This window comes from Artibeus jamaicensis, unplaced genomic scaffold (assembly GCF_021234435.1).
Source record: "Artibeus jamaicensis isolate MK-2021 breed Jamaican fruit bat unplaced genomic scaffold, CSHL_Jam_final contig_936, whole genome shotgun sequence".
In the NCBI taxonomy this organism is placed as follows: domain Eukaryota; kingdom Metazoa; phylum Chordata; class Mammalia; order Chiroptera; family Phyllostomidae; genus Artibeus; species Artibeus jamaicensis.
In genome coordinates, this window is record NW_026522017.1 from 1,652,660 (window position 1) to 1,669,792 (window position 17,133).

General features: G+C 42.0%; 1 protein-coding gene across 10 annotated transcripts in view; it reads right to left on the reverse strand.

Annotated features, from left to right (window-relative positions):
• RBMS1 (RNA binding motif single stranded interacting protein 1) overlaps positions 1-17,133 on the reverse strand; it is a 207,865-nt gene that overhangs the window by 80,248 nt on the left and 110,484 nt on the right. For 8 of the 10 annotated variants that reach the window (XM_053655160.1, XM_053655157.1, XM_053655159.1 and 5 more), the window contains exon 2: positions 11,356-11,531. In XM_053655160.1, the coding sequence (XP_053511135.1) occupies positions 11,356-11,531 (176 nt within the window). The remainder of the gene's footprint in view (positions 1-11,355; positions 11,532-17,133) is intronic. The other 2 variants (XM_053655158.1, XM_037140417.2) reach the window with 1 other exon arrangement.

Here is a 17,133-nt window from a genome sequence, read left to right on the forward strand (position 1 = left end):
GTAAAGAAACAGTCCTTATGCTTCAGAAAGTGGCCTTTTAAAAGTTGAAAATCTAAAACTATGCATCAGAACTGCTGATACTCCTAAAAATGCTGGTTTTCATACAGGCTCCTTCAATGACATTTGACACTTAATAGAGGCAGGAAGATGCTACAGCATAAACAGAAAACGAGGAAGACAAGCCATCTGTATTCCACAGCCAATTTAGACAAGGTTAAGCCTGGTATGGCCCCGAGGTCAGTGGGTGCACAGATGGCCAGGAGGAGAAAGAGTCCACGTACCCTGCTAGAGCCATGAACTTGATCGGGTCTGCTTGTGTCGTGTGTGTACTTCCTCCCTAGACATCCCATTTAGAGAAACTCATACTCCTCTCCTCCTCCTACTCAGTCTCATGGCTCTCTTATAAAAATCTCTTCTCAAAAGTCTCTAGTCTGAAACCAAACAATCCTACCAAGGGAGTTGCAAAACAATTCATTAAATGAAAAGCAATGTAGAAAAAAGGTTAAGCCTCTAAAACTGAACTATAACAATTTAAGAGAATAATTAAATGTTGGAGGAATATACATATCTTATTATTGCTGGCCATAAAGGCTATATCAACTCAAAGTTTCTAATACACAGTATTCCAGCTGACAAAGAAGCATGTTTAATTACTAGTCTCTTCTCTGCGCTAAAGATTCACCAGTCTGGAATTGATGCATTATTTCTTTCCATTTAATAACCACACCAAAAGCACACAAACTCACAGAGCAAACAAACAGATATGTTAAAAGTTTCCTGAGAGTGAGTGAGAATTTCCAGGCAAGGATAAAATTAAGCTTTTCCTTCTCATCCCCTTATCTCTGTTAATGGTACCAAACTCCCAGTTTCCTGGACTTGAAATGTCATCTCTGAATCATCTTCCTCCTTGGAGCCGACCTCTTGTTCACATTCCACCAAGGGCGAATCTTAAGGCAATGTGTATCATCTACCTTCCCAGTGAAGTACAAGCCTTCCTCTGGTGTTGAAATCCCTCGTGATATCGTCCTAGTGAACGATATCACTAGGACGAGCCCAGGGCAAGCCAGCCAGGCTCATCCTGGCCTCAAAACTGACCTTCAGCTACTTACCCGTCTGAAGACTTACTCAAGTGCCAAACTTTTCCTGATGCCCCCAATCACATTCAATCCCTCCCTACGTATCTCTCACCCGATAAATCGCACTCTGGTCTTCATGAAATGGAAAGTTTATTTTCTGTATAAGACAAGAACCTCCCTTGAAGTCAGGACATGTGTCTGGTGCAGTGCCCAGCAAAATCAAAGTCATCGTGTTTAATAAATAAGGGAATTCACCACTCACTTCTACTTGTTTAGTATCTCCTCAAAAGTGGTCTTATACTTTAATCACATTTATACTTGTAGTAAAGCTGTCATGCTACATCGTGTCCATTATTTTTTAAAGCAATATTGTCTAGATTTGTGAGATAATGATCCTCACCCAAGAGTGAAAGGTAGGGAGAGAGGAAGAGAAACATGGATGTGAAAAGAAACATCCATCGGTTGTCTCTCATATGGGTCTGGACCAGGTCCAAACTCTCAACCTAGGCATCTGCCTTGAATGGGAATTGAACCTGTGACCTCTTGGTTTATAGGATGATGCTCCGACTGAGCCACATCAGCTAGGGCTAATGGAATGTTTCTTTTTTGTATATGTACTAACCCCCTCGGGCACGAAGGAAATGACAAATCACCTACCTTCTCTATGCTGTGCAGTCTCATGGAGCTGCACGCTAGTCAGCTAACCAGGAGCTGAGTTTTGTAAAACCAGCTACACTAAAAGGGATTACTTTGTTAGATGTCAGGAAAGACGAGTTTCCCCTTTATCCTCCTGCCTTTACTCTGAGCTTTTGATTCTGTGGGCTATTCAAGAGGACTTAAGGGAAGCTGACTTTTCTAACAAAATCGTGTTCAATCTACCATGTCTGAATGTCTCTTTTAGGGTCCTGGAGAAATGACTCTTTTTGTGGCTTGCGGTAAATGGAGGAGCCTGGGTGCTGCTGAGGGAGAATGAGGATAACGAACAGGCATTTCTGAGTACGTTCGGGGGCCGGGGAGGGGCAGAAAGCACAGCGGTTCAGAGCACCGGCTCTGGAGTCAGACGGTCCGTGCTCAAGTCCCTGCGCCCCATTATCAGCTGTATTATCCTGAGCACTAAGAAACCTATTTCAACTTCATTTTTAAAACAGGGATAATAATACTGCTCAGAAAATTGTTCTCAGGATTAAATAATAAAACGTTCGGCACAGTTATGGCACATGGCAAGCAGCTGACAAAGGTGAACTGCTAGTGGTATGCAGATGTTTGCACACATTATACCAGATTTTTTCACACACACACTGACCATTAAATGAAGGCGGGGGAAGATAAAAGGAGAGGCAGTAGGTTGGTAGGATTCATAGTAACTCAGTAAAGAAATTCGAAGTAAAATCAAGCACAATTGCCAAATAAAAATTTTAGAGGCTTTTATTCCTGATACTACCTTCTCCTTCACATAACGGTTAAATACGCCCAAGCTGATGCTACAGAAATCTAAGGTTCATAAGGAACATGAAATGGACATAAAATACATTCCACCTGCTCTCACAGAGAATGGGAAGATGCTCTTTAAAAAATTCTTGTGGTTCTGGCCATCACCTTTGGTGCTGGCTTCCCAATGAGCTTTTGCTCACCTAACATTAAAACTGGTTTGCCAACAGCTTATGCAGTATCTGGGCACTACTGGGGAGGAGACCTCTTAATCATACCTAGGAATAACAAAAAGAAATGCTCAAGAAAAAGGTCAACTGACAATAAGGAGGGTTGGCTAACTCTAAAAATCCTTGCTTACCAGAAGATTTTGCCCTGAGGATAAAACAGATAACAGGCATAACTTAGACTGTCTGCCAAAATACTAAATGCATGCATGCAGTAAGTACTTCACAATAATGATTAATACTCGAGATTTCAACTACTCGTGATACCACTGAAAGTCTCTGAGCTACAGTTATTTTAAATTTTGCTGCAGCATGTATCTGAATCATGAGCAAAGCAGGGCCTACCACCCAGAGCCCACAGTTAGCAGAGGTTTTGCTTTGTGTTTCAGTAACTCTCGAGAAGGAATTAGATAGTGTTAATTTTGATAAATGCCCACCTCCTAATAAAAGCCAACGGACAGTTCTAATGATAAAAGTGAAGAAAGAGCAAAAGGTCTAAGAAAAAGATGGTTCTCTATACAAATGTGGGTAGTTGTGGGGGATTTTTTGATGCTAAAATTATTTTTGTTAAATTCTGGGATTTCCAAGGCTTCAGATTGTATCTTGGTATGTGAAAGGTCTACTGTACATAAAATTTCTAATATCCCAAAATTCGTTCCTACCAAGAAGGGAAACAAAGCAATCAATGGATAAGAAAATCATTCTACATAGCTTACTCAAAAGATGAACAGGACGATTTAGTTAAATACACTGTTGCTCCTAAACTCTCAAACCTGCCTTTACTTCCACTTTAGAAAAGGAGATCACAATGATGACATATTTTGCTTGGTCTTCAACTCACCACATTTTACTCTGTGCAGATCGTTACTGAAATGTTCTACCTGAGGAGTTAAGTCACAATTAGTGACTCAATCAATGTTTTGGCGCAGCAGAGCTTTTCTTAAAGAAGTCTGAAAAATTTCACATTTTAGATCGAAAATGCCCAAGATCCTTTGTCTATGCTCTCACTCAGTTATTACGTTAGCAATGTCAGGAAAATCCAAGTCCCAGAAACTACTGCTATTAGTATTTTGTGTATTGGGAATCTTCCAGATCAATGAAGAACAAACTCCTGAAAGGTAAAAGAAAAACACCTGTAGCTTTTTAAAAAAATCCTATTATTTATGATATAAATAAAATCTGTAAGAACCTATATAATAGCAATAAAAGGAGCAAAATGGTATGCATCTTCTATGATCAACAGTGGACAGTTCATCATCTTAACTCAATTTCACTTTTTGGGAGCCTTGCAAAAATTATGGCAGTCAATAAAGAACAGTTTTGATTTAATAAGAGGAGAAATATTTTACATTACTCTACATTTTCTGATAACTTTTCTTATTCTTTCCCCGTCTTTCAAAGGAATCTGAGAAAAATTCGCCAAATACAGTTTTTGGTACTCTTATAAAATTCAATTTTAAAAAACCTAAAATCTCTAATGGCTTTGAATGACAACACTGCTCAGCATGTCCGGATCTCCACGATCTGAGACGCAGCAGCAAAGAGCAAATGATCTTTCATTGTTGAGCTGAACACGGCACCACCACCATCACACGAAGACACTTCTTCAACTTGCCCGGAAGACAGTGCTTGCAGTAAATTATACCTTTAAGAGAGATCGCGTCCTTTTATCGCTTCTAATTTAACCCTACTTCAAGAGCTCCGTGCTTGTAAGACGCACGGCCTGACTTTGGAATGATGTTAAAGGTAGGCAATAAAATCTATGGTCTACGCCTTTCATGTCTGTGTAGCTGCAAATACTTCAGTGTGGAATCTGTGTGGGGTATGCGTAGGTGTGTGTTCCTTTTCTAAAATAAATGTGAAGTCTGGGTACATTCGGGCTTCTTGAACTGAGTCATTTGGGAATACCTGGATGAACTTGAGTCACCTGGCTCTAAATTAAATTCTCTCTTCGTTTGAAAGTGAAAACCAGATCTCTTTTGGGCGGCATGATTTTTCCTACTTCATCAGAGGATCATTGTTTTGTTTTGAATGTAATGTCCTCCTGACATTCTGTAGTTTCTATAAATTCTGAAGGATTTCACGTTTACCTGGAGTTTCAGGATATCGGGTCTGGCAGGCCCAGGGTCACTTTCAGAATAAACACTGAAGTTAACTCCTTACTTGGGTACAGTTGATTGTATTCTTCCTACTGGAATGCCTTCACTTTCAAAGTTTACCCTACAGGAGCCTAACCACTCTGGAATAGAAGGGATGATCATTTTATTCCAGGGTGGAGGAAAACAACTTTCAATAGGTAGATTGCTAAAGAAATTGTAAAGTTATAGTGATAAACAGAGATGAACAGAGACAGAATATAATCATTTCAAGTTGTCCATTTTCCTGATAGTTGCCCTAATATTTTCCTGTGCCATTTCTCAGCACAGCTCAAGTTTTCCATTTATTCAGAGCTACAACCTTACAGTCATTTTTAATCATGCTGGAGTCCGGATGTTCCCCCCTCCCAGACGACCCCGCCCTCGGTGTTCCCCAGACTGTCTCCCCGTCCCATGTCCTATCACTGCCCAGGGCCAGACACAGCATCTCTTGCCCATGAGTCTCCTTCTCCAAGCCAACCTTCCTAGTTCTGTCAGAATTATCACTCAAAAAGAAAGACAGAGAGAGAACAAAAGAGAAAGAGAAAGAGAGACTGATTTATGCTCCTCTTTCCCAAGGGCTAACCGTTCTGTAACTGAAGAAAAAGTTCTAAACTTTGTAGCTCACTATTCATGGTGCTAACAATATGGCCCCGGCCCCAACCCACAGCCCACCCTCAGCCACGTTCTCCCTCTACACCTGCACTCCCCACTCTGGTCACCGGGAGCCGTGGCTAACTAACAATGGCTGAATGACAGCTGCGGTCCCCAGAAGTGATCTTTGTGCTTTGTAGACACCCAAGCACTCTCACATCTCTTGGGCTCTTTCTGAGGCCTAGAGGACACATGTATGTCCACCCTGCATGGAATTTTCCCTGTCCTTTAAGGTCACAATGTCATCTCCTCACTGAAAGCTGCCCCAAACCCCTGGCATCAAGGTCAACAAAGCCTTCCTCTGGCTTCTCACTAATTATAACATTTACTCTCTCCTACATCATGGTTGGATTTTTTATGTCTACCTCTGGTGACCTATCTTGCTTTTCTATTTCATCTTTTTTAAGAGTTGTACTATATTCAAAAGAATAAGGAAACCTGCAGAGAACAGAAAACAAAGGGATAGGAAATGAAAACATATTGAATATTACAATCAGGGAAACTGATTATATTTCAAAAGCAGTTATTTTAAATTAATGATAATCTATAATACTGTAAGCTAAATCTAACTCACATTTACATTAAAATCATGTTTTACTAGCTCAGAAATAAATTATATGGCTATTGAGTAAAAGGGGAGAAAACATGACCAGGGTTGGTATGGGAATGAGAGAAAGGCCGTATAAAGTAAGAGGACTGGAAATACCTCATTGTGTTTTAATATCAATAGACTATTTCTCCTGTAAAATAAGCCGTTGATACATTGAATTCTTGAGACTTTCCATGTGACATCAATAGGAAGTAACCACTAAGCTTCCTAGATGTGGCCGACAGAGACTCACACATTTGCTCCCAATGGCAAACCAGGAAGAATGTAAACAGTTCTTCCTGCAAACCTGCACACCGACACTGCTTTTAAATCTTCAGAAAGGACAGTTAGGATGAAAGGTTTTCCCTTGCCATGGTCATTGTTACGACAAGAGATAACTCAGGCTCGGGCCGCGCGGCAGGCTGACACTAGGTGTCTGCAAGCGCCCCGCCCAACGGTAAGCCTCAGGGAGCAGGGGATGGGGTTATGCTAACACAACCTACTTCTCTAGCTTCCCCAGCTCTCAAGCTCAGAACGTATTTCCGTTTGCTCCTCAGTTTTACATGTAGGATTATGTACAATGTAAGTTTATTCCGGTAGTTAGGATTCTGAGGGGCACAGGCACACAGGAGATGAATGCTTGTTCAATGACAACTGCGTTCTAGGCAGCAAACCAGTTGCTTATTTGGGTTGGCCAAAATGTTCATTTAGTATTGTCTGTAAAATAAAAAACACATTTTTCATTTTCACCAATAACTTGATTGGGTTGGCTATTCTGAGTGTGTTGGCTATTCTGAGTATGTTGGCTATCCTTCCATGTGGTATAATGTCGATTGTTCTCAGTTAATGTCTCGATTTGATCGCTATTAACTTCAACTGGTCTACCTGACTGTGGAGCTTCGTCCAGCGAGAAATCTCCAGCACAAACTTCACAAACCACTTTTGACACATTCCATCAGTCACAGCACCTTCCCCATACACTGCACAAACCTCTCTTTTGTGTTTTAGTTGCATTTTTACCTTTCTTGAAATAAGAAAGCATAACACGCCAAAATGTTGCATATTTTTTCCCATCTTCAATATTAAAATGCGTACACAAAAAATTTACCAATTTTGATGACTTAAAAAAAATCCACATGCAGATACGACAGCTGCCACAATACAATCTAACAAAACTGTTTCAAATGAAGTTAAAGACAACTAAGTGCTACTAGAGCCATCGTACAGAAACAAACTTTCTAACCAACCCAATCACAACCTCATGATATAAGCATGATTTCACTCATTTTCCGGGCTCTCCACTGAGAATCAGGTATGTGCCTAGCTCTGGGGCAGGTAACTCTTGGGCACCAAAAACTTGCCTCACTGACCACCACGATTTTATAATGTAGGTGAAAAATCTGTGAAGACTCTACACTGTCACAGACAAGCTGCTAAATAATGTATCGGCACGTGGACAGCAGAAATGTATGGAAATAAGATGCTGATTGCAACACATGAAAAGAAATAAGCAGAATTTAGTGTGGTGCAAGCATGAAGGAGGCCAGGTGAGCTTGGACTTGCCTTGAAGAATCAAGAGAGGGACATGGAGAGGCTCCTGAGGTGAGGCAGCAGCAGGAGCAAATGGTGCCCACCTATCATGCTGTAGGAAGCGAGGGAAGAACCACCTAATTCTTTTGGCAGAGAGAAGGAAGGAAAAAAGGCCAATGAAGAAGCTACAGACCTTGGTGACTAAGAGGACACTGGAAAGAGTCAACAACTGCTCCGCAACGTCAAGATGAGGGGAGTGAACCTGGAAAAATGACAGTCTAGAGAGGAAGGAGATCATGTTTAATTTGAGGTGCTATCAGTAGAGAATAACCCTATGACGGGATGGGGCTACACGCCAAGAAAACTGATACCTAAAAAGCAAGAGCTGAGGAGGAAAAGCGGATGAGAGGGAAAAGCCAGAGCAAATAAGGGAGATAGAAAATGCCCTCCCAGTTTCAGTCGAGAACTTGAAGGCAAAATGCAAAGGGTTAAGGTGGCAAGAAAATGGAAGCAATAAAAGCCTTCAACTCATTTTTCCAGAAAATTCACATAAGATGTTTGAATGCAAGAAATAGAATGGTAACAAAGTACGGTATTTGTTTGATTTTACAGAAGGGAGAGAGTTAAGAATGCCCAAAGGTTAAAGGGCAGCAGGTTAATGCTTTCTGTTTCTCAGATTATTCTATTCTCTAAACTTGATTGTTAACTGCACTGATGTACTTTTTTTCCTGAGTGAAGTGAGAGAGAGAAACATGGATTTGTTCTTCCACTTACTTAGGCATTCATTGGTTGATTCTTCTATGTGCCCGACTGCGCATCAAACCCACAACCTTGATGTATCAGGACATCAGGACGATGCCCTGACCAACTGGGCTGCCCAGCCCAGGCTGATGTATATTTTCTGAGTAGATAATTTCTCAGAAACAAGAAGCAAAGTTGCATCAGGCAGGAGTAGTCATGATGTCCCAACAAGATTTCTCATACACATTTCGTAACTTAGAAGTTAGCTAGAGGTGGTCAGATTCGATCATCAAAGGCTCCTAGAAATGTATCTCCTACCAATCCACGTCACCTTGCCACCACTGCCATGGTCACACCCCTGTCCGGTCCTTGATGCTACCCACCTCCTTCCTTCACCTAAACACAGAGCTGCTTTCCTCTCCACGTAACCATGACAATCCACATTTCCCAGTGTCTCTCTCTGACTGGGGTGAGGCTGCTTCTCCACTGTCACCTCTTTTTAACTTCTCATCTCTCATGTCATTACAACGTCAACTTTTTCACTGACACTTCTCCTTACACGGTAACATCTGTATACTCTACTCGCAACAGAGCTTTGTAAAAATATCTTTTGTTTTCCTCTTCAGTTTTCACAGTCTTCACGCCAGTCTTGCCTTTAGACCTCAAGCACTGTCTGTTCGGAACTGGGTCACTATTCCACACATCTAGTCCATCTTCCTGTTAGATAACCCTCTGAAACACCCAACCGCCTGGAGACCCAAATCACTTATTTCAATTGTTTCCCTGCAACCCACGTGCAGACAGGTTAATCTGCGATTACCTTTTCTGAGAAGTTTCTGATACCTGCTTTTCTAAAAATCTCTATGTCCACTGTTTTTTTTAACTACTAAGAGGAGTTACCTTCCCATAAAGTTCTTGTAATTTCCGTGTCACTAACTAGTTATTCTTTTATTGGCAACAATTAAATCCAAAACAGAGATGCCATTTTTGGCTCTCTCTCCACCCATCCTGAGACGCCAAACTGTCCACAAGTCAAATCTCGTATTTATGAGATTCTCCGTGTTACAAGGGATGAAGGATTCTGCAGATGCTGACAGAGCCCTCTCTTACTGTGCAGCACAGATCAAGACAAGCGTCACTGGAGCTAAACGTCAAACCTGGGGTTTTGCAAACGAAAGGGGAGAGGGTGCTACTGGTAACAGCAAAGAAAGTGTTGTTTACACCCCTTAATAAAAACCACATACCGCAAAGAGACTTAACAATAAAAAAGGAACAATTTTCTAGAAAAAAATGATTGAATGCTCTTCTGCATTTGGAGTATGATTTGGTTCAATAAAAAATTTGACAATTTTGAAAATACATAGGTACTGTATATAAAACATGACATCACGCTATTATTTTATGCTTATTTATCTCCCTGATGTTAAAACTGGCACGATTCAGAATAGTTAAGGAACAATTTGTCATCTGAAATTCTTTTCCGTACTCTTATACCTCAAGAATTTGAGGGTTAGCTTCATTCTTCTGTTTTCTACAAAGTTCTATTTTTCGTTCCTTAGACTTTAGGGCATGCTATCTACCTGTAATTATGCTGCAAAAGCAGAGGAACACGCCAGCCAAGGCCGACAGCAGACAAGATAGCAAAGGCCTATTTGTGGTCTCGAACAGCTGCGAGAGGGCCGGGTGTGCCTGGCAAAGTTCCCTCTGACTCTGGGGCTGGGTGTGGCGAACCCTAAGCACCAGACTTGCTTTCCGAACAGTCCCCCGCACAGGACATTATTTCACTGTCCTGGAAGCAAGGGGCGGCTGTGGAAGTCCAAGGGGTGATCCAAAGAGCAACAGGCAGAGCACAGGGACCGAGCTCGGAGCAGAGTGTGCGGAGCTCCTCGGGCCCTGCAGAACCACCGCCACGGCCCCGCCCGTCCCTCTGAAAATGGAAGGAAGCAAAGCTACCACCACCTCCTCATGGAAGGCCAGAGTTACTTTTAGTTCCAAGTAAATCTTGAAAAAAAACTGTTCTTCAAATAAGAATAGATCTGATTATTTTACCCAGGACAACAAAAACAAGATGCTATTAACCAGATGTTTAGACCTCAGAACATTTTTTTCAGGGGACAGGAAATAGTCCTAAGTGAACGTTTTTTTTCCCCAGTCATGTAAAATTCCTTTTGTGAAGGACCGTTACTGTCTTTGGATAAATAAAAGATGCTACTGTATGTGTGGGCTTTTGTAGAGAAGCTCAAAGTGATTAAAGGCTTTTAAGTTTTTATACAGTCACCTTTGCACTGTACAGCACTTCCGGCTCCTTGGTTTACATGCAATGGCAGCAAAATGGCATATTTATGTTCTGTTTATCAACAACATTAGCAAAGAATGCAAATTTACTTCGGAACTTTATATATGTGTGCATATTTCTTCACAAGACTCAGAAACGGTGGTGGTGAGAACAGAACTAGGAATGTGGGGAACAAGAATTCCCAGAGAGATGAGGGTGAACAACTCCACCACACAAGTACAGGGGGCTAATGAAGACAGATCACCATCTCCTGGCTGGAATTAAGAATTCCACACACATTTAGGATAAGGGTTGACAGTAACTACCTTCCCAAGAAACATCGACAACTACAGCTTCTATTATTATGAGATAGATTGGCCCCCTGGAAGTGCTTCCACCCCCAAAATAAGCGCTCCTCCAAAGGATCTAGCCATTCGTTTTTAAATAATTCACACTGTACTTCTCATATGCCAATAAAGTCAAATTCTACTGAGAAAATGCTCCAATTTATTTTGTTATATGGGCTGAGTGAATAAGCACCCAAGGACTTGAAAGTCGGAAATGCTGTCACTGTGCCGATAATGAGGATTCACAGATTTGTCTTGTGCTGAACTTCTCTTATGACACCATTTATATCACTCTACAACATGATCAAAGAAACATTTAGCGGCTAAACACAATGAGAGCCACTGCTACTCACGGCTGGCACAGCTTCACCAGGTCCTGGTCTGTGGTGTTGGGAGGCAGCCCTCGGATGTAGAGGTTCGTTTTGCTTAGCTGATCCCATCCTGAGTTGCTACTGCTGCTACTGTTGTTGTTACTGCTGGTGGTGCTGGGGCTGGGCGGGGCCATGGGGTGGGCTGGGACCAGAGACTGCTGAAAGACAAAGATGGGCGTTAGAAGAACGCTAGCTGGAAGCTATTTGGCACCGTTCAGATGCTGTTCAATCTTCAAAAGAAAATGAGGTCGCCAAGATATAAATACAGATTATCCTAAGGTACTTTAACATATAAATCTTAATATACATCTTAAAAAAAAACTGTTCATTTCACAGAAAACAAAAACAAAAAAACTTTCCCCTTCAACACAAAACCAAGTAGAATCTTCACTCTGTGCACGTTCCTTAAGTATGACTGAATTTATGTAAGATTAATTTATTCACAGATTTTAAGGAACATGTCTACTCAACATTAACTTGCATGAAGTTATGTGGCAAATCATTTTAATATACAGTAATTTAGAAATCACTAGGCTTTTGAAAAGGTTTTCAAAATCTGAAGAACATCTGATTGAAAGTTGCTGATAAATTTTATTCAGATGACTTTGGGGGAGCGGTGAAGTGGTTAGTCTTCAAGGGTGAGAAAGCTGGAGTTCAATCAAAACGCTCAAATGTAGCCAACTTCACCTAGTCCTGGGACAGGCGGGGATCTTCATGGGGACATCTGGGCAAGATTTGCAGGCACGCTGCCTTTCGATCTGGCTAACCTTGTGAAACTTAACCCCTGTGAGACTGGTGGAGTGTTTGGAAGCCTTCCCAAGCCTTGCAGCCACTAATGCCTTTCGTAAAGCCTGCGACCAAGGGCTTAGTGTGGTTTCCCGGTCAGCAGCCACCTTGGAAGAAGGTCTGAAATCACACTCACACCAGATAATTCTGTTAACCAATCAGAAGCAACCACAGTCTCTGTCCCTACGCCACACACGTCTTAGGAGGAAGTTCAATGGCTCAGTTTGAGATGGAAGTGAACACACCCCGAAGTCTTCTTACAGCAAACGCCCAGTTTCACAGCAGAACATAACTTTTCTCACCTCACAGCTTTTAATTAATAAATATACTGAGCTAAGGACATTACTTAGACTAAGTAGTAGTTTGGAAACATAAAACTAAACGGACGGTCAACAAAAACTTTAAATCTTACAGCTTGCTTTTTACTATCAAAAAGAAGAAAATTAGGTATCTCGAAGACACAATTAAATTTCACCCTGGAAAGTTCAAAAAGCAGACCTTTGCAATAAATGTAACCTTGGGCACCTTGTCCATAATCTCAACCATCCATGATGATACCTGGCCCCGCGCCCGGTTTCCGCAATGCCCACCCGGTACTTCCCAGTCTCCCACTGCACTGGGAGCCTCTCAGCCTGACGTGCAACCACTTCTTCACGTCCTATACTATGCAGATTCTGTTTCTCACCGCCCAGGGTCCTTGCTGAGATCGTTAAGTCCAAACACCAATTTACCTCAAGAGGTTCTCTTTTAGAAGGAAAGTACCAAGATGCATTAACAACTGTATAAGTGAAGGCTGAACTTGAACTGGGGACACCAGTATTGCTTAACCCAAGAAAAAAATCTGCCTGAGATCATATCCTATCAAATGTTTTTGATTTATGCCCTTAAGAAGCAGTCAAACTTATTCTTTCCTCCCATCTCTGGCTTTCTCTAAGGGATAATGAATCCGACTTTCTACAAGTAAAACCGCAGATCCCCACCCGCCCCCCTGCCATGCCACACAGAGGCTTGTGTTTCTTCTCCAAAGTCACTCAATACATCTGCTAGTTGCTACCTGAAATTAGCCAGGCATGGCCTACTTGTCAATTCAGTTAACAGAAGCGCTGGAAAGTAACACACAGTTGCCTCCCTTCCCCAAACCTCTGATTTACACAAAAACTTGTAGCTGTAGACAGAACTGGGCAACTGTGCATTTTTTCTTAAATCATCTTGGATGAATGTCCAAGAACCCATCCTTGCCACAAGCTGTGTCTTCATGGCAGGACCCATGGTGTCTGGTGCAGCTGGCAGAGGCTGAAACGTGGTCACCTGAGGTAAGACGTGGAGAAGTCTGGGAGGAGCTGTGGATCGGGTCCACCCCCGCCTCTCAGTGGGATTATACCAACACAAAGCAAGGGAACCAGCACCCATTTTAAAGACAGCACTTCTCGTCTCCACCAGCTCTATCCTCTGCTCTGGGATGGAAAGCGGAGGGCTGGGTGTGGACCTGCACGTCAAAAGAAACATCTGAGGGTATGATTTATTGGGATTCTGCTCGGAGATGAAGGTAGTAGGTTTTTATTTATGTTATTTACTTTTGGCATAAGTAGCAGCATGATTTACATCTCAGAATTTACATAGCTAGCTAAATAGATCTTTGACAGACCTCCATACTTATTACAGTGACATTTTCCACTCTGGAAAGTGGGTGGGGAGCGGGAACAGACGGTCCCTTCCGCTTCCCTTCTGGTTTGCCCTAAAGGGAAAAAAATCTCCTGGTATGCAGATCCCAGGTGGGAAAAAGGGGTTTCTGAACGTGCCCTGAGGAGGACGACTGGCCTCTGGCGAATCCTATATGGAACAGGTTCAAATTCAAGTGTTATCCTCATAGCAACTACTTTTCTTAACTAGCTGAGACAGAGAAAGAGATCTGAGAGAGAGCAGCATTCATTTTCTCCGGGTGTTCAATTTCTTATATCCTGGTGCAGAAAAATTATTCATCAAAGATTAAGTTTTTAGAATTGTTGAAATTTAAAATTTAAGTCCTGATGAAGACTGGACACATATATTCAAAGAAGAAAACTCAAACACAATAAAACTGATGACTCCTAGATATTCAGAATGGGTTAAGGATAATTTAAAAAGTGTGAGCAATAATTACTGCCATTCATTGAATGTTTAATATGTGCCAGACACTGTGTTGATGGCTTTGTGTGCGTTATCTTACTTAATTCAGCGAGGCAGGTATACTATCGTTCTCCCATTTTGCAGATTAGGAAACTGAGTCTCAAGAGGGGTTAAGTAATATTCCGAGATCACACACTTAGCAGGTGGCAGGGCTGGACTGTGAAGCCAGGTCTGCTGGACAACAAAGGCAGAACCTTGAAACGGTGCTCTGGGGCACCGCACACACACTGTCTACTATGCCCTAAGTGCCCACCCTTCCCACACCCTGGTTACTAAATTCAAGTTTCTCTCACACGTGACAGTTAATACCATCAGTGGCTACAGGTTCCTAAGAAAAAGAGTCAAAGGCATCTCTAATGAGCAGTCAGCCTGTGTGTGTGTTTCACAAAGTTAGCTTTAAAAAGGTTGGTTTTTAAAAATCTGCCTTACTATCTTTTTCATTAACAAAAAAATTCTGCAAACAGCTTTTGAATGCTACAGCATATTAAGGCAGAACAGAGTCAGCATTTTAGGAAAGCTCAACTTAACCAGTGAAGAATTAAACCTTCACTCCCAGGCTGAAATGCATTAACTGTGTCTTTACAACTTCAGAACTTGGAAAAACTCAAAGTAACTACACTCTGTAGTTATATCTCAACAGCACAAATGTTAAACTTTTAAAAACAAAAGGAAACAAAAGTTTACAAAGGGCCAACGTTTTACCAAAAAGACACCTCTATTTTCATCACTGGTTGTCCTTTTACATTTTGCCTCTCCAAGTCCCTAAGCTGCTCTAGAATTTGAAAAGACACCTCTCCCTTCCCCCTGCCCTTGGATGATGCCTGTAACTAATTTACATAAATTCAACCGAGTTAAAGGGCTGGGTGGCTAGAATACCACAGGGAAGAGCACCCGTCCCAGTACCAGCCTCCTCTGGCCTGGTTTCACTGCTTCCGGTCTTGCCAACAGGCTACCCATCAAAGTTGTCCATCTGAAGGCAGAGAAGCAAGCTTACTCAGTTTTCATGTTCACATTTATCTGCACTTAATTTGCATGCCATAGCTGACAGAAAAACAAAGTTGGTGGTAAATAAATGGGGTGGCTGGCCCTCTCTGCACTCCCTGCACCAGTGGGCGTGGGCCCCAGCAGGAAGACTGCTTGTCAGCAATCGGGGAGGACGTCCTGTGTGGACAGTCCCATGTTTCCATGGCGGTGGGGCAGGAAGGCCAGCTCGCCTCCTACACTAAAAGACAGGACGACCAACAACAGGCACGTGACAATGACACAGAATAAACCTTCCCCTCTCTGTCACATCACACCCCACCCCAGCACCATAATATGCACTCTCTTCTACATAAATGCAAGTCTTAAAATCTTTTACAAAAAAAGGGGAAATATGAAGTGTGAACTAACAGATATTAGTAATCATGTGTACCGCTGAAGGTTTCTATTCAGCAAAGACAATAAAAAAAGACCTGTCGTTATAAATTCTATTGTCTCGTTTCCTTCCTATTTCTAATAAGCTCAAGAACAGTGCTGACAAATCTTATAGCTGTCCTCTTCCCTCCCCCCCTTATGTGTTAACTTTTCTAAGAATTCTAATGTAGCCCTGACTGGTGTGGCTCAGTGGATTGAGTGCGGGCCTGTGAACCAAAGGGTTACTGGTTTGATTCCCAGGCAGGGCACATGCCTGGGTCGTGAGCCAGGTCCCCAGTCCGGGGGCACGTGAGACACAACCACACACTGATGTTTCTCTCCTTCCCTTCCCTTCTCTCTAAAACTAAATAAATAAAATATTTTTTAAAAAAGAATTCTAATATATTTGAAGGGAAAGGAAACCTAGGATCTGCCTTTGAGTTACCCTCAAGTCTTTCTTAGGGCTATCATTCTTATAGTTTAGGAAGGCTGTAATCCATAATCAATAATCTTGAGGACACAAGAAAAGGCACTCATGGACACAGACAACAATATGGTGATGGGGGGCGGGGTGAGGGGCAGGTGGAGGTAGAAGAGGGTGTAAGGGGATAAATGGTGAAGGAAAAAATACAATATAAAATACGCTATTTAAAAAAGTTCTAAAAAATCACTAATCTCATTCCCACCCTGCCACCCCGTACACACCCACACCCACACCCACACACACACACACACACACACACACAGAAGGAGAGAGAGGAAGAGGGACCATTAGCTCAAATAACCAGGAACCTCCACACATCAACTCTTTCCTTCATTCAGAAGCAAAATAATCACTACAATTGCTCCCGAGAACAAACCCAAGTTATGGAACATTATCATTTACACCAGCATATAGTACAATATCACGCCCGATATAAACTGAGCGCTACGTAAAGGATTCCATACATCGTTCCTCTCCATACGCTTTCAAGATGGGAAAGAAATTTAACAGGCTAAGGGAAAGATCAAACAGGAAGAGCAAAGCATCCAAATGGGCCAATTTCGCCACCGTTAGGATATTTTCTTGTTTCCGTTTGGAAATTTGAGTGGCTCAAAGAAGGCTGGGAATAGTAGCTGTGAAAGATAAAGTTCCTGGCACAGGGAGCTGGGAAAGTACACAAAGCGGAGCAGTAGGAGGTGAACTGATGAGAGATGAGAAACTGGTCAGGAAGCAGATGTTCTTCCGGGTAGGTCAAACCAAAACGACAGCATCTACATTAATGGAGAACAATAGTGCCCCTTCACTCATACAGGCTCTTATTTTTCCATAATAGGGGAGAAAGGGTAAGTGGGCAAATATAATTTAACCCCATTTTGTGTTAGGATATTAAAGCTTAAAACCACATGGCCAATTAGTTAACAAAGCTGGTT